Source organism: Mycteria americana, chromosome 6 (assembly GCF_035582795.1).
Source record: "Mycteria americana isolate JAX WOST 10 ecotype Jacksonville Zoo and Gardens chromosome 6, USCA_MyAme_1.0, whole genome shotgun sequence".
NCBI classification, from domain to species: domain Eukaryota; kingdom Metazoa; phylum Chordata; class Aves; order Ciconiiformes; family Ciconiidae; genus Mycteria; species Mycteria americana.
Window position 1 is genome coordinate 15,320,405 of NC_134370.1, and position 18,945 is coordinate 15,339,349.

General features: G+C 41.7%; 1 protein-coding gene across 4 annotated transcripts in view; it reads right to left on the reverse strand.

Moving 5' to 3' along the window:
* The window catches only part of CNNM2 (cyclin and CBS domain divalent metal cation transport mediator 2), a 127,164-nt gene that overhangs the window by 26,455 nt on the left and 81,764 nt on the right, over positions 1–18,945 (reverse strand). For all 4 annotated transcript variants that reach the window (XR_012776138.1, XM_075504632.1, XM_075504631.1 and 1 more), the window contains exon 2: positions 1,962–2,105. Coding sequence is in view for 3 of the 4 variants with exons in the window: in XM_075504632.1 (XP_075360747.1) it covers positions 1,962–2,105 (144 nt within the window). In the remaining variant the exon portion in view is untranslated. The remainder of the gene's footprint in view (positions 1–1,961; positions 2,106–18,945) is intronic.

Sequence of the window (18,945 nt, forward strand, 5' to 3'; positions counted from 1 at the left end):
AGCTTGGTTTTATAACACACAGCATCAGAGAACTCTAGTACTAGATGGGGTTATAGCACTGACACACTGATATCAACATGAAAAACGAGCTGCCTTAACATATCGTGGACAATAAGGAACATTCGCATCACTACACCAATTGGAAGTGGTTACAGCACGTCAATCTGCCCAAATCCAAAACCTGTCACATTTTCTGTGGTCCTCGCAGCTTCTCTGGATTTCTGTTCTCTCCCTTACTGCTACAGTTTCCTTCAATCTAAACAGTGGAATAAACTCCAGTGCTCCATAAAGAAACTCGAAGTTCATCTTCATGGTACATAGCAGGAGTCACTCCCCAAAATTTCCTGCATCCTCCAGGAAGCCTAGGAAGTGAAGTTTCCCTCCTGTTCTGAACCAGGACTTTTCAATAGTAAAACCTTCCCAGGAAGGAGAGTTTCAAATGAACTCATGTTCACCAGCTCTATTTTGTTAATCTAGGAAGTCTTCAGATAGTAAAATTAAATTCTCATTTCCTTGCCCTCTAACATGCTATTAATGGTCAAAGCTTTTTTTGTCCTGAAGAACAACACAGCATGATCTATGTGGTTTCCCTTCACAAACAAGGGAAAAAAAAAAACATTGAAAAGCATATGCAATGTCTTCTCACTTGTAGAAACATGGAAATATCTCAAAGGTGATGAGACAAAGATCAGATCTTTTTGGAGTATAAAAGAAAGTCTGAATTCACCCTGTAAAAGCATTATGTTGTAACTGATTAGCCCAACAATTCATTTGTGAAGGTATGAAATCGATACTAACTGGACTTCTGTGATTTGCATAGTAATTAGATTAGCATATCGTAAAACACAACTGTGATTTACATGAACCTTTGTGCACATAAATACTGGTAAAATTCTGACCAGCTACAGAAAGTAGTTCAGGCAATAACAATCTATTAGGAAAAGTAGAAGTATGTCTGTCCCACAGTGTAAAGTGCTCATTTGGTGTTTGGCTTGGAGGAAGGATAGAAGGTGCTTGCATTGGCCTGAAAAAGATGCTGTAGAAACATTCAGATTCCTTTCATGAGGAAAGAAAAAGAAAGCAAAGGACAGCTGAACAGTGTTAAAGATATTTAAAATTATTATTTCTCTTACAATAGGATCTAGAGACATCCTTGTGCTACAAGTGAACACGTAGTAAAAAATAGCATCTGCCAGCAAGTGATCAAAGCACAGATAAGACAGATGAAGAATGACAGAAAGGAAGTCCCGTATGCACAGGCCAGATTGTGCAGATGGGAAGGGTAACTGGCCAAAGACCAGACAAAGTCTAAACTGGGAAAGAAAAGTGTCCAGATCTCTCAAATCCCAGGTAATGGCTGACCGGCAGCATGATCTCCCTTGACATATGTTAACACAAAGGAAGGAAGGAACTGTACTGAGCGATAAAAAGAGGAGTCATTTAGGATATGCTGGTTTTCAGCCCTGAAGACGACTTTCCATTCTCAGGTTTTCTGAATGAGTGAGAGAGAGAGACTCTGAAGAGACTCCATTCCCCTTCCTTGAGGCATGGTATTTGCCTGCCTTCTTGCTAAAGTATGGTAGTACATGGACTACAGGCCCTTGAGGCGGAGAGAGGTTAGGGGAAAATGTGGGACTGTAACAAAAAAGTTTAACAAGGCCACTCTGGTGGAGAACAGCTAGCAGGAGAGACCAAATTGTTGCAGGTGTAAACCTTCTTGATGGAAGGGTCAAATAAAGAAGCATGTCCTGTTTCTGAATTAATACAGTATAAAGGGGTGAGGTGCCCATGCTACAAAAACAAAAAATGCTTTGACCATCTGAGGGATCTGCAGGTCATTTGACCATTGAGATTTTAAATCAGCAACTTAACATCTCTCAAAACACAGCTATTAAACACAACTGCTCCTGGATGGAGTCTTCCCTCTCGTCTATACACAAAGTGCAAATATTTCTACTCACTGTATAGATCTGTTTCATCCAGAATTTCAGACTTGATGATCTCTTCAATCACATCTTCTAAAGTGACAATTCCCAGGACTTCATAAAAAGGATCCCCTTCTCCTTCATTGTTTACTCTTTGTACTATAGCCAGGTGAGACTTGCCTGCAAGGAGACAGATCAGCAATTTAGACATTTTAGAAATTCCGGAAAGATCAGAAATTATAGCAGAATTATAGACACACAGGTACAAATAAAAAGACAAAAAGGTTGGTGTCAGGCTTCAGGAAGAAAGAGGCAAAGTTTAACAGATGCTTAAAATCATAATCTGATTTCTGTCTGAGAAATGCATTCCTGGGTCACATAAATCTACCTAATGCACTGAAGGAGAACAGCTAAAGGGATCAGTGTTCCCCTTCTAATGTCTTTCCCAGTGAAACTGTCATCCTGGCATTGAATTCAACATATTATCTTGTTGATGGTTGTTCCACTTCTTGTCTCACGCATTGGCAGAGGAAGGCCAGGCTGGAGCTCTCCTTTGCAGTGAGCTCCCGTGGATGTTCTCCGCAAGCTTGGAAACAACACTAACAATGGCCAAACCACAGAAGCACATGGACAGGGCAGAGCTGGGGAGAAGAGGTCAGCCCAGTCCATGAGTTTCTCTTTTTCTTCTCCCTCCCTCAAAAATAATTTATTTAGACATGCTCCATTTGGGGGGGGGGGGGGGGTGTAACGACAACGACTTTTTTAGGAATTAATTAATTAATTAAAATAATCAAAGCGACAGTGTCTGACGAACAAAGAGAAAAGCTAAGACGAGATATACTAGTGGCTCTAAAGGTCCCTGAGCTGTGCATCATTCACAGTGTATTCTATGATTCCTAAAGTCCTTTCTGCCACAGGAATAATAATATCATGACCCTTCGAATCCGCTTTGATATCCTTGGTTGCCATTCTCCCTAGCCGCCATTGAAAGCTGGTCCTTTGTAAAGCTGCATTTAAAGTAACGTGTGTTCAAAGGGTTCACCACATACAAGTGGCATTTTGAAGTATAAATACAGAGATATCAATATGCTTTCTGAACTATCAGGAGGTAAGCAACATTGTCTCACATTCTTCTTTGCTAGTCTCAAAAACGGTACTTATCCCCATCCATGGAAGATAACCAAAATAGTTCAACTTTGCTTAGACCCCTTTATAGGCAATAATGTCTGCATGTTTTAACATTCAGATTATTAGACTAACAAGCATTCAAACTATTCCACCCCAGACTTACTCATGCTTAAAGAATGAAAATATCCCGAACAAATTAGACGAGGGAGGAAAACTTATCAACTACTGATATAAACATTGCATCAGGTCAAGTCAATTCACTTTGGTAAGTTTTTCACATCTGCTTTCCCAGGGACCCAACATAAGCAGTTAAAAACAAATTCTTGGTGAATGCTGTCTGTCGAAAGTTAAATTCTTTTGCTATTCCCAGCTTGTGATCATTTAAAAGGAATTTTCCAAAGCAGGGTCTAATATTAGACTCAAAATGAAGTTTCCATTCCACTTAGGCGATATTCTCACCAAAGTAACTACTGCATAATCTGATTGTCTTGGAGCTACTCGTTTAGATGCAGATGGACATACTTTAAATACCAACTCCACAGCACTGCTGAGTCTTATCTTGAGGAGACCTTATTCTACAGTGAATTAATAGAAAGATGATTTGTGATTTTAAAGGATCAACATTCATATTGTACTGAAAGTCTTTAACTGTGCCAGGTTTTATTTCTTTGCATTCCTTGCAAGACTTCCAGCTCTTTTTACTGCTCAATGAACAGCATTTAAAAAAAAAAAAAGATGACTTCATAAAAACATGAAAGATTTAAGTACTATTATCACTGCTGTCCCCCTGTAATATATTACTCCAATTATATCCTTTCAGTGTAACGATGTTCAAGAAGAACTGTGGCACAAAAAAAGTCAGACGGACAAACCAAATATTGTAATTTATTTCCCAGCGCCTGCTCAGATATTAGTATATTTGCTTTCCAGTCAAAAGGCATAACACTTTCAAGAGCCATTTCTATCACAGACCAGAGCAGCTCATTTGCCCATGCTCATTCAGATGCTAATTCCCAAGGATCACCATTCTCACACATTAGTATGTGGTAAGAGTGCTCAGATCTGTACAAGTGGGTAAAATAAAAAAAAAACAACAAAAAATGCTATCAACTCAGTGTTTCAGCTTTGATCAGAATCACCAAATTACAGCCTTCTCCTCCACTTCTGTACTGCCTATGATAAAGCTGAACTAGGTGATAAAATTTTACATTTTGAAAAGGACAGTCTTTCTAACACTGGAGTCCTGGACACATCTCCAAGCAATGGGAGAGATTTATGGAAATGGATTGGGGAAGGACCTGAGGGGCTGTAATACCGTGGGAAGTTGTGCACGACTTTCAGCCACAAAACCAGTTACATGCCCTTTCCATTGAGGTGGTCGCCACCAAGAACTTAGGATCACTAAAATATGTTATGGTCTCCCCATTTTAGCAGCCGCAGCGCTCTGATCTGACCAACAGTACCTAATGTGAGACAAGTGACCAAAATCTGTACCAGCTACTGCTCTCTTATGGAAAGTGAGCTGATAAGGAATTAGTTATGGATGGGTATCGGACATTTTGCACTTTCTACAATGAAAAAGTAGGCTAGAGACATTTTTTCTGGCTCTGCCATGATCTCCGATTTTTAGGGGTTTTATTTATCACCCAAAATATCGGGACCATTGAAACTTGTCATAGTTTCAAATGTCATTGGACTTTCTGGTGGGTAGCATCAATGTTCAGCTCTACCGTCATTATTAAAACTATATGTTGCAGAGAGTTTATATGTTGAAAATAGATAAATTATCCAAACGCAGGCTGACACTAACCCTTCTTCCCTCTTGACTGTCAAGTTTTCCTGTTCCTGACTTTCATGAACCCATCACTTTGCTGGGGTCAGATGAATTTAAGCCAATCTAATTGGGCTGCCTCTAAAAGGCTGCCTTTTGCTCCCAAAGTCATCTCCTTCCTCTGCATTGGCTCCAATGCTCATGCAGTTACTTGATGAGACAGACCAGAACCAAAATTTACATTTCTTGGGTCTTTGCAAGTTAATTTTGATCCAGATCGAACAATTTGCCAGAAGTCATCACACAGTAGAACAAGCATTGGTGCTGATGATGGAGGTGTCATGAAGATGCATTCCCGGACTGGCTGCCCTCTCAGACTGTTGCATAGATGATTGCAAAATACCCTCCACGTATGGAAGTAATCAAGGCAGAAAAGGCTAAAGGAAAAGCCAGAGCAGTGCAAAGACTTCTTTATACATCATAAAAGAGCACAACGCAGCATGTGCCCAACTTTAAAAGTGGCCTTTGAGTAAAATAATGACTCCTCTGAGTATTTTAAATAGAAATTGGCTACAGCTTTATTCAAAGACTTTATCAGGCCACTGGTATTTGTCATACCGTTTTATGCAACTGAGAAAGAGAGGTTTCAACTGTATTTTCCACTGCTAAGGACATACAATACGTATCCAACAAGGAGCTGAATAAAGTAAACCTCCAGGTAAGGAAACCTGGACTGTCGATAGTATTCCTAGGGCTTTGAGAGCAGAACACAAATTAAACAGAGAGAGCAAGCATGCATGGAAATGATATAAATAATTTCTGTACTTCACTGATTTTCTGGCCATGGTCGCTAACCACACTACATCTATGACATTAATCTTTCTTTAATCACTTGTTTTAAGTGTTGATAAAATGAGATTTAGCAAGCAGGCAGCTCTGCAGCACTGCCAGATCTGATGATAAAGGCAGAAATGACCGGAGTGATGTGTAATAAGCAGCACCAGGAGAGAGCTGTGGGCAGGGCTCTGACCCACAACTCCTCTGTGGCCATAGGCAGGCAGTGCTTGCTTTCTGCCTCAGCCTTCCCCATCTACAGTGACGGTCAGTAACATCAGCAAGAGCCTATGGAGCTTATACGTGTACATGGCTTGAGACACAAGTTGTGACAAATGCTAATATCTCGGTAACATTCACGGGCAACTAAAGGACCAAGGAGTTTTGTTAAAAGAAAATCCACTCTCATTCCATTGCTCAAAATCTTGCCACTCAGCTTGGATTTTGCTCTGTACCACAACTTCTGATTAATTTATTAAGCTAATTAAGAAACATGAAGATGCTTAGTGAAATCTGCATGAGTCAGTGAACCTAGAATGAGCTCCTAGGAGTCCATGTGATTGACTGACCATGCAGAACAGCACTGGAAGAAATGCCTGAAATACTGATTCTCTTACAGTACCTTGACCATTCCTTGAAAAAGATATGGAAAGAAAATGTTCACCCTTTGATCTTAACTGAGGCATTTATACATTTAGAGCAAGGTCGTCGAGAATCTTGCCATGCAGTTCAAACTAGAGATGAAAACATCCGACCAAGTTCGACATCTGCTCTGGTCAGTACAGAGGGTCTTGTCTACATGAAGAGTTTTGCCATACGAATAGAGCTGTACCCACCCCACTCTCACATGCCACTTCCACACAGACACACAGGTGGAAGAAATGGGCTGACAGGAACGTTATGAAGTTCAATAAATGCAAGTGCAAAGTCATGAACCTGGTACAAAATAACCCCCATGCATTGGTACTGGGGACTGACTGGCTAGGTCTGCAGAAAAGGACTCCGTGGTCCTGGTGGGCAAGCTACACGAGTCAGCAGTGTGTCATTGCAGCAATGAAAGCTAACTGCATACTGATGACATTAGTACATATGCAACTAGCAGGTCAAGGGAAGGGATTATTCCCTCTCTTTGGCACTTGAGAGACTGCACCTGGAGTACTGGTGCCCAGTTTGCAGTTCTCCAGTACAAGACAGACATTGACAAACTGAAGCAATTCCAGTGGATGGATGCTAAGATGGTCCAGGGATGGAGCCCATGATGCACAAGGAAAATCAGAGAGAGCTGCATTTGTTCAGTCTTGCAAAGAAAAGGCTAAAAGAGGAGTCTTAAAAGTCTTTACATACCTCATAGTAGGCTACAGAGAAGACAGAACTAGATTCTTCTTGGAGCTAGATACTGATGGGACAAGAGGCAATGAACACAAGTTTCAAAAATGGAAACTCTCCTTCAATAAGGAAAACTTGTTCCTCATGAGGGTGGTCAAACACTGGAACAGAGGCCCAGAGGGGCTGTGAAATCTCCATCTTTGGAGGTATTCAAAACTCAGTGACCTGAGCCAACTTCAGAAGGTAGCCTGCTCTGAAGAGGGGGTTGGACCAGATGACCTCCAGAAGTCTCTTCCTAAATTATCCTGTGGTTCTAAGAGACTTTGAAGGGAGGCCTGACTGAAATCCCAGCCCAAACTTAATTTCTAACTTTTTGTTCCTGATTTTCTGCTTAGGAACCTAGAAAAACTGCAAGATTTTCAGTACATAAGGATGATATGTAAAGACAGCAAGTAAATTTTACTGACCTGGAATGCCACAATATGGCCTCGTACGTGACCAAAAGTAAAAGCAAAATGACACTACTAGCCGGACTATGCTGCAGAAAATTATAATACTGCTGGCATAGCTTTAAAGCAAAAGAGGGATCTCAGGAAGTAAGTGGTCCAACAGCAGAGGTGTAACTCAGGGGTGAGTAGTGAGCAACAACCTATATGTGAATCGTGTAAGCTTCTATCACAAGTAAGCAACTAGAGATGCCTCTATTTCTGCAGAAGGAGGTTTATGAACTTAGTAACTGGGAAGATTCGTATGTTATTTCCCCCACGCAAGAAGCAGATCTCACTAAAGGCCCTCAGTTAGCTTTTATTAACAAAAAAAATCAGTGCTAAATCAAAGCTATGGTAGACATTTATCAAACAGAAGATTCCTGTTAAGTCATTTTGTCGTAAAACCAGAATCAGGCTAGTCCATTTTTGTTAAAACCAGTAATCTGAGTCCATTTGCTGTTGGTGAGTGCCCTGGAACATTAAGCTATAACCTGTTTAATATGCCTGCAATGACATGGAGAAAAATCCCAGGAGGTGTTTAGCTGCCCTTGAATTTGCTAACTAACCATCTGTGCTTCTGAAAAATCTCCCAGTTTATTCTTATGTGACTATTTTGGTTTTGACTGATTTCTACAAAGGTAAACAATTTGGTCTGACAGTGAGATTCACAGGTTCAACAATACATTATGCAAAACAATCAATTTTAAAATGTGTTGTATAATTTAACCATTAAAACCAACTCCCTCTAGAATAGCACTGGCTTGCAAGCAATTATACCTAGGTAACAAGTGTTTTCCTAAATTTCTTTTCTGCAGCACAGTTCAAGGACATTAAATCTCTCTTCTATTAGCAGAAATTTGCATTCATGCTGTTTGCTTTTGCACTTTGATTATTTTCAATGGGGAAATCAGGCTGCTACTTTCTCCCCCACCACCACTAACTGGTATACACTGCCTTTGGGTTCACAACGCAACACCGTTCACAGAATCAAGAGAAACCCAAAACTTCTGCACAAACATAATCTAGATTTAGACTAGGCTTTTTAGATCCTGCTCTTTTCAGCAGCAAAACACACAATTTTTTAATATATATTTGGGAAGGGAACCCAATAACTAACATTCATTTAATACAGCCACACAAAACTCATCCAGACCCTCAAGGAAACGAGTGAAAGTATCAGCGCAACCACAGGGAATATGGTGATTCTTCGCCTTTAAACCAGAGAGCTTACAGCCTCATACAAACATTAACTAGAAACCACATCAGCCTTCACAGGAAAATAAAAAAGTAGCGCTTTAAATAGATTCTTTGTGTTAAAGCCCATTTTAGTGGAAGGACACCAAAAAAAGGAAAAATTAGGGAGAGTTTCAGAATGACTTCCTGACAGTGAATTGTATTTGTAAGGAATACTTTCCCAAGGGAAATGGCAGAAGCTCAGTTACTTGCAACTTTGAAAACTCGACTGGACGAAGCTCCTAGAAAGGACTCAATAATTCTCTGCTGCCCTGTGGCAGATGGAAGAGAAGCGATGAGCTAACATTTTCCGTCTCCAGCAGCCTATCACTCGGTGTAGGCGCTCCAACTCAACTGCTGCTGCCTACTCTTCAATCCGTTCTGGTTAGACCTTCATGAGAAGCACGCCGTCAGACTTAATTTATTTTGCTGCTGCTTCTAAGAGTGAGAACGTAGCTCTAGAAAGTTGCTACCTGCTGCAGCTTTACATGCAACTGAACTGAACCTGGCAACAAACTTGGATGAGAAGCTGAGAAGTCACCATAGGTCCATGAGTAAAAGAAATTAGCTGCAAACCAGAAGTAACTTGAGAGTAAGGAAAAAGGTCATTTCAACTCAGAGCTCTGCTATGAAAGTGGAAATCTTAGGGAAGAATCAGGAGAAGTGAGAACATTTAGGGAAGACTATTACCAGGTGTAGGCAGGCAGCAAGACTGAAACTGAAGAGTGGCAAGGAAAAGTTTCAGAAACTCCTTGTACATTAGTAATTATTCCCTTGCCATGGACAGTGTGCCAATGCTTCCCAGTCATGCAGTCCTTATCTGGTAGGGAATTTCGGCTGGCTATGGCTGAGACTGACAATAACCAGGGTCCACGGGGGTATAAAATGCACACCACTAGCTGGGCTGCTCTCAGTGTTGGCCAGAACATCTGATTTCAGCCTGGTAAGTGGACAAACAGAAGCTGCTTCCCAAAACTGGAAGTTAATGCCCTAGAGAAGTGTTCACTGGATCTGAAGTAGGAGAGGAAGAGATGGAAAATGTAACGCTTGAGAGAGAAAACCCTCCCGAAAGCAAAGTGTTTTTTGACACCCCTCTCAGGCTCTAACCTGAGTACAAGGTTGTGGTATCAGGACACTGGTGGCTTGAGATTGAGAAACAGGCTGGAAGTTTAAAAAACAAATCAAGGAAGCACTTCAGGGAGTGCAGCAAACTAAAGTTGAGAGAAGGGGTGGCAACAAGAAGAGAAAATATTGAGTCTGGAGAGAGACCTATCACTATTTGGACTAACACAGAACAAAAAATTCAGATAAAATTTAAGGCAAGCAAACAGAATACTGAAGTCATTCTTGGTCATGGTTCAAGTCTTCCACACTAGATTCAAAAGATACTGAAGTGTGACTGTCGCTGATGTGATTTCCCTTGTGCCTCCACTTCCCAAGGCAAGTAATGACCTTTTGGAAAGAAGTGTAAGAAATGCATCTCCTTACTGACTTGCACCTCCACAGCATGGTCAACAAGGATTTTTTCTTAGTGTTCAAGGACCCTAAAAAGGAGCCATGCTAATTTTACTACTTCCCTGTTTGTTCAAGATTGTCCCCACTGATTTCAGCATTCCTTCAGGGATGAAGAGCAGGCACCAGCCAGCAAAAATGCAGCCAGCAGAGGGAGCACAAAACCTTGGGTTTGCTAAACTAAAAGCTCCAGGTCCTCCCCAGACCTCAGTCCAGCAGCGAGCAGATGGAGAGGAGAGGTCCCGGATTCTGGCATCGGTGGGGTCTGGGTGCTGGCCTGCTGCTGAATCCGGGCAGATCTCCTTTGAGAGAGGTATACTTCAGCCTGAGACTCCACAGCAGCGACCAACGTCTGCCATGGCCTGTTCAGTGTCTCCTTCTGTAGCTTTGCATTGCTGCTATGACTTGCGCCCACCCCACCTTCCTTCCTGTCCCCTACCCTAGGGGGGACAATTTCTTGAGTCCTTTGTAAGGGTGCAGGAGAGAAACTGTCACCTGGTTAGTCTCCCCCATCGCTCCACCTGTCCAACAGGCTGCTGCCGCTAACCAAGAGTTAATCCACTAAATAAAAACAAGAACATCAAGAGATGTTTATGAGCAACAAAAACAGAAGTCGACCCAAAACAACAATGAACTCAAATGACTTTGATGTTCAGGTAACCAAAACACGACACAACAGAAACAACAGCCTTGTTCTGTATCATCGCAGCCAAAAATCCTACTGATCTTATCCTCCCTCTAATCCTGCCTCCCTCAATTCCTAGAACAAACTGAGTTTAATTTGGGGAGCTTCTAGATTTTGGCATCTGCACCATGAGATTTTAAATCCGACAAAGGTAAAGTCCTAGAAGGCAACACAGAAACATGTTTGGACATTAGGAGGAGGTTAGCTGAGGCCAGCGTGCTTACATAAGGACCTAAACTGTGCTGAGAGCAAAGCGTATGAGCTGAAAAGGAAGAGCAGCATCTTGGGACTGTGGGTTGTAAAAGGAACCGGGGGCTGGATATAGCCTCTTTTTTTTTTTTATTACCATCATCAGCTCCTATAGTTTACTTTTAGCTCACTATTTAGGACATACATTTAAAAGGGTTCTTCTGTTACCAGCATCTTAGATCATTAATATTCTATTTTAATGACCTGTTTTACTTCAGGCCATTTATATCACATGCAGTTTGCAACTCCAGCAGCTCAAAACCCTGGCTGGTCGATGGCACCATCAGATTTTTCAAGCTCAGCGCAAGGCTTTTGAATTTATACTGAGGCAGGAGCCAGGGGAAGCTTAACAAAAAGCTACCCTGTTAACTTTCTAAACTGGTGACAACATCCTTCACCCAGCATGATTTATACAACCCCAGAACCACTTACGTGCGTGCGCTTTCACAGCAAGCGAAGCCGCGGGATAAACAGGCCTGTAAACACAACCAGCGCCAGTGACCTTGACTTCGCACGAGCGCAGGATCGGGGCCATGTGAGCACTTGCGCTCTGACACTCCACATTTGTTTCTCCAAAACGTAACACGGGGCGCACCAGTTCACAGACTGCGCTGGGGTAACTGCCATTACAGACCAACCTGCAATCTCTTCAGCAGAAAATGAAGGATACCGCAGCAATTTGAAGGCACAAGAAACACAACCTTCTTCTCCCACTGGCTTTTTGTTTGGGTCAGGTCCCACGAGGTGTAACGATGCAAGAACGGCTGCTGCAGAACTGTGTTTCACACTGTCAGCAAATTCAACGGGAAGGGGGGAACATCCTCTGGCTGGAAAGTGACTCTTTCAAAGACTAAAGGTATGGCACATCTAAATGCACCGAAGTGTCAAGACAGACCCAAAGCCACAGATCAGAGAACCTCAACTGGAGCGACCACTTCAACCTTCTGAAGCCACCAGCAGCATCTTCACTTTTGCTTTTGGTGAATTTTAGCTAACAGCAGAGCTGAATCCTGGACCCGTGCCTCTTCATCGAAAACATGTAGAGATCAATGGGGGGGGGGGGGGGGGGGGGGATATCATTTAAACCACCCAAAGACATGCTGAAACTGTCTGACACAACAGCAAACAGACAGAAGAGCACCTGTCATTTCAGAACTGGGCACTGCAGATACCTAACTGCTTGCAAACTGCATTTTTTTTTAATACTAATACAATAATGTATAGAGGGGAAAACCCCCATGATTTTGCATTTTGCTAAGGGTTTAAGTAGATTTTATCTTGATGTCGTGTTACTTTAAAAGCCTATCATGCAAAGAGGCCAAAAGAACTAGTTGAAATGCTGACTCAGCATCTCCAGGAAAAGGAAAGATTACAGTAAACTTGTTTGAAAGAGTGACAATACTGATGGTATATTTGAATGCATTCTTAATATTATTGAAGAACAAATGTAGAATGACTGGCTTTGTTCCTAGGAGTTTTCAATTACTGATATATGTAAGATTTTCAAGTGAACTAGTAATACAACATCATCTTTCCATCCACACAAGGCAAGATTAATTTTCTCAAAAATGGTATTACTGGGTCAGATTTTAGAAATGGAAACTTCAAAGATCAATCTCTGTGGCAATTACACTATGAATATTTTTAATTACTGACTTTATAAAGCAACTTTTTAAAGTTTCTGTTTGTGAACAACCATCTAATTGGTGTTTCTTTGGGCCACCCTGCACAGCCCTCTGGTAGGCTGAGTTTGCCCAGAGCTCTTGAAGGAAGAAGGAAACCTCTCAGATGGAACACCAAAGCCTTGCTCCTTCAGCAACAGCCACTGGAGAGAACTGGAGACAAGGTGAAGAGGTAGCCTTGCCCCTTGAGCAACAAGACACTGGAGAGAAAATGAAGAGGAGAAAAGGAATCTAAAGCAGGAGGTTGTGAATTTGTGAACTTGCCACCACTGGTTTTGCTGTGATGAAGAGTTCTTTTACTCCAGAAGACTAAGGTTCAACAGGATCTACCCAGATTGTGAAGAAAATCAGTTTGGAACTGAGACCACAGTCCATAATGAGTAACCAACAACAGCTGCCTTTCATAGGTCTACTTTACTATTTTTTAAGCAACTCCTTGATTTATTCCAGGTGAACCTGTCCCCAAATTTTACTAAAATACTTTGCTACAGTATTTATCACAATTTTCCTCACCCAATGACAGAGACATTAAGCATGGCATTTGAAGAAGCAAGACAACAATAAAAAGAATTAGTGGAACGGCTGCTCACTGTTTTATTTTAAAATTCAGGCCAAAATTATTTCAAAGATGGCACATAAATCAGGGTAGCTCAACAGCTTTCCAACTGCTGGATGTGGGTGACAGGGAATGACATGTGACTCACACCTACATTACAATATTATTCAAATTCTTCTTGTCAAATATTTACAATAAAGTGAAGAGATGTGATATTTTAGTGACGTAACAGGAATTCTGCCAGGATGGTATTTCTTTCATGATATGCCTGTTTAGCTCAAGGAAGGTGTAGTGGAGCCAACCCCATTTTCTTTGGTATTCTGCAGAAGCCTCTATCATTATTTTAGCCCCATCCAAAATGAATCTTAACGTATTTGCTCCGTATGGCTACGATCCACTGACCTGATGTACCCAACTCCTTCTGCAACACTCTGATGAGAGTTACGGTAAAGCACAACTCTACTAGCTAGGGAAACAACCTCAATTACCATGGTTGAACCCACTGGCACAGGTCAAATTAGCTTCCCTTGTGAGGGCAGAAGGTGAATTAGAACTCAAGCAACCCATACAGCTTTGCCCACAAATCTGCGTTCACATTAAGAGCGTTCGGACAGTGCACAATACCAGCACCCCTGCATCCCTAAAACCCTCTGACCATGGAAATGGCCTCAGAGCAATGGTGTCCTATTGTTGTGACTTCTGCCTTGCATTTGTTTATTTTTAGCTATGATTAGGCTGAATTCTTCTACATCCCCATAAACACTAAAGTAAACCAGCTCTAACTTCTGCTAGAAAAGACATGGGCAACTAGGTCAACGCAACATACATACACACATTTCACTGTTATTTTCCGTGACCACTTGTAAATCCAAATATTCTGGGTATGCCCATACAAAAACATTAACGTGAACCCAACCAGAAAACCAGTCTACTAGGCTCTGAGGACTTGCCCTTAAATCTATAGTATAAACAACAGTATTTATCTAGCATATTAACGATAGCAGAACGGATGTGTGTCACTATGTGGTTCACAGGAGAATATCCAAGGACTGGGGCATGAGAGAGTTTGGAAAAGCTAAAGATTCACAGAGAGAGAGAGAGAGATATATGTATATGTATATATGGGGGGGAGGAGGGGTGTGTTTGGTGTTTTGGTGTTTGGTTTTTTTTTAAACAGATGGGTCTAACATTTTGTACCTTTCCCCGCTGTAATACCCTTACCTTCCCCTGTTGATCTCCTACTGCAATAGCAACACATCTGCACCTTTCCCCAGACCCTTTCTTGGGGGTCCGCAATGCTCTTGGGCTTCTTCCTGCATCTTCTGCCTCCAAAGGTCCCTCCACAAATGCAGCTACTGGCCAGGTGATGCTGCCTTCACAGAACAGGTCAGGGCTGAGCTCTCATCTCTACCTTAGAGGGAGCAACAGGAAAAGTTTCCTCTCTTACGCACACGCTGCGTTTTCATGAAACTTATAGAAACATGGTATTTCTGACTTTTCTAACTCAATGACTTTCAAAGCTATGGAGGACTAGGACAAGTAAGGAAAAAATAAACAACAAACTGACAAAAATCAAAACAAAAAAAAAAAACCCCAACCAACCAACAAAACCAACCAGACAAAAAAAAAAAAAAAAAGACAACAAATCCCCCCCCCAGCAGTTAATAGTGCAGACCCTATGCCAGCCCTCCAAATGACAGGAGACAAACTTCAAAATATTGCTGTAATTTCCACTTGCAGGAAAGAGGTTGTCATTTCTTCATGACAAAGTAAAGAAAAAAACCCAAATCTGCTAGAAAGCCATGAATAAAAGTGATTCTATAAAACCCTACTTTATACTGTGCACAATTTATTTACTTGAAATACCATGTATTTCCAGAGCAGAGCTCAAATACACACTTAGTCTAAATAAGATGGACTATGTATGATCTACTGCTCTGCATCTTTATGCACACCAGGTTAATACACCCGAAGGTCCCCATCCTTCCAGGCCTTGCAAAAGCCGGGAGCCCAGCTACGCGCGCTGCATCGCTGTCCTTACAAGGGTTAGACAAACAGACCAGCAAACCCTGGCGAAAAGGAAATGCATTTTGAGTTCACAGTGGGGCTATCACTTGGCTATTTCTGTAGCGCCTGCATCTAAAAAAAGATCCAGTTCACACAAGTAGCTATTTTACCTTACTGTCCCACAAGATCTAAATGCATTTTTTCCGATTACACTTTCCCACCATAAAATACACGACAAAATGTGACAAATATTTTTAAATATTCCTATGAAAGCATTTTGCATATATATAGAAACACAAGTATATATGGAAACATACAAAACTCTGTGTTTATATATAGATGTCTCCTCACTGTATAACTAATATTAGTTCATGGAACTGAAGTCACACACGACAAAAAAAAATGAATTAAAGTTCCAGTAAGCTTTGCCATAAAGTAGACAAAGCAGAAGAAAACCTCTTGGATTTATGATAATGTCTGTATGAAATGCTGAATGGTAAATTCCCTTGAGAACTTCTCTGACACAAGAAATACACAAGAAAACAAACAAACTAGGAGATGAGTCCAAGACGCTCACTGAAGAGACATCTAGTCGACATCTTTTTTTTTTCTCCTCCACTCCAGCAAAATCTGTCATGAACCACAAGAGAGGCACAAAGAGGTCTTCTTGGGGCCTAAAGCCCATCTCCTGGGGAACAAAAGACCATCAGCTTCACTAAGGTCCTGGGCATTTAAAGCTCTTTTAGGGGAAACATTTCAAATAACTACAACAACTGCTACAGTTGTGAGAGTGCTCCACACTGTAATGCGCCTTCTGTATAAAAGAAATATACTTTGATAGCTACATGAAGGTGATAAAAGTTCTTCATAAGACTTACTTGCATGAGTCTGAGGGGTTTGAATTTTATGCTCTAATTACTCCTCCATGGTTTGGTGTCCCAAACACCACATTTCTTGCATTTAACCAAAAGAGAAATGTAAAATTGACTAATCTGTTTCAGTGTTTAAGCTGAGGGAAACAAAACAAGCAGAAAATGAGAGACTTCTTTTTAACAGATAAAATTTAAATACTTTTTCCATGCCCAAGGGAATTAGTAAAATGGATGAAGAATACCCCCCCCCCCTTTTTTTAAGTGAGCAACTCTCAATCCCATCGCATCTGTTCAAGCACTATTCTAAACCATGAGTCTCCATTCACAGCACTTATACTATAGTACTTAAAACTGTCACAGGAGCCTGTTTTAACATGCAGCCAAATACCCCTGCTTGAATGCCTTCCTTGACAAGTACAGAATCCTGGTTTTCATGAAAAGGAGAATTTTCAGCAATAAAGGCCAGGTACTTTTGTAGCAGTTTCACAACAATTACCATCAATAAAAAGAACCCTTGGATGACCCAGACAATAAATAGCTCAAGTTTTTTTCCAAAATACAATAAAGCTACTGATATAACAGCATACCCAGCTCTGAGTCTCAGGATTACAACTTTGCATAACATGGTGGAGTCAACCAGACAAAGCAACCAAGAGAGGGGTCTGAGTGGGGAAAGGTTGGAGTAGGCACTGTCCGTAGAGCTTAGTGGAAAGCCTCACGCAATAGCTGTGTATAGCAGGAGTGGCAGATGGCTTTCCAGAAACGAAGATGAATTACTCTCAGGAACAGAATTTGCCTCCTCTCAATCTTTAAAGGCTGGTGGCATCTCACTTGCTTACTTCCATGGCAACTGGATTCCCTTCTTATCAAAAACCTGTTGATGTTAAGCTCTGTCTTCTCTCCTGCCCTGTAACTCCTGTTGCATCAAATACCCAGAAAAGCAAATGGGACTGAGGATGAATAAATTCAATTGCACAACTGAAGCAGTAAAATTTCAAAGTTTTCTTACAAAAACTTTACAGATCTCTGTCCCACTTCACAATATCATCACCTTCTTGCTGGCTGAAAATTAGCAACCATATAACAGGTTCAGCCACACAGTACAAGGGAAGGATACCACCCTCTGATCTAGAACAAGACTAGATCAGTGTGGTGACCACAGTGTGACCACAGAACAAGACTAGTTCTAGGTCCTGGGACCAAGAACTCTAAATCTACCCAGCTTCAGAGGAACACCAAGTTCTTTTACGACCACAAGTGATCAGGAACTCAGATCTATTATTCATTGAGATGATGACATGTCTGGCAGAACAAAAGCTCTTGGCAGGACAGCAAAATATTTATGCAGTGTAACAACTCAAAGGAAATGATTTGCCAAATTGACTGCAACAATAATCTTCAACCTTTTTCAATTTGTGGACTGCTAAAAATGCTCAGTGGGAATGCAGAACTCTGTACAGCTGAGCTCTGTACTGACAAGAGGCATATTGTTTTTAAGATACCTTTTATTGAAGAAATAGTCCTTGGACACAAGCTTAAAAAAAAAAAAAAAATCATCACCAGAGCACATTTTTTCCTGGAAGTTTTTCATCCAAATATTAAGCAATCTTCCTTACTGTATACAATAACCAAGACTTAAAAGCCCAAAATCAAATTGTTACAGGTCCCTGCAAAATAAAGATATTCTTCCTAGTGACATTAGCAAGAGCTTACATGACAAATATGGAGACCAAACACCACAAAGTGGTCAAATGACAGAACTCAAAAGCTGAGAAGCCCCCAGGCCAAGGAGAGCACGGAGTGGTGTATCACCAAACAGAGTGCTCCGGGCTCCTCCGGGCAGAAAGCGAGAGCAGATGCAACCCTGGGAGGGACCCTGAGCACTGGATCCCACACGGGTGTATTTCTAAGGTTGGCGACAGTGGTTTTTTTAAAGGCAGCATTTAGAGACTTATCAACAGAAACAAAATATAGGGAAGGGGGAAGAGAAGGAAAGGGAGGAACTCTGGGAATTGCAAATGAGATTCATGTTATTTCCACTGTGGTAGCACTTGAATCAGTGCTCAAACCACCATCTCTACCCCAGCTCATTAGACTACCTAGTAATTTGCCTGCTCCTGCACGGTAACCCACAGTGGGAGCCATGGCGATGTGGGGATGAGAGAGGCCAGTGTACCCCAGCCTCACTGGGGGCAAGGGAGGAGGAGGTAGAAGGACCGGGGAGATGATGGCAGGGACAGTATGACTGTCGCAAGCACTGATGTGTTTCATCAGATGTACCGTTTCAGTAGATATAAATAGCGGCAAGTTGGCCCAGTGGTCTGGCCATTGCAAAATGGCTGTTTCCAGCAGGTATCACAACAGAGGTGATCTGAGGGGAACGCTTTGCAGATAATGCTAGGAAACGTTTTACGGGCAAAAGGAGCAGTGCTAAAGAGCTTGTGGCAGAAAGTGCAGCTGAGGTCGACACTGCTCTAGACGTGCAGGGGCGAGACATTTAAAAGGATACAAGCACAAATAGGAAGCTCTTGCCCACCCTGCATCTCACCTGTAATGGCAAGACCTCAGTTCCCACCCTCAGTCGCATGCCTTAAATTCCTCACTGCATTTGAGGCAGCATCACACTCTACCCTCACGCTTCCCACTTTAGCGCCTTGCTATGAAACACCCTTTCAAA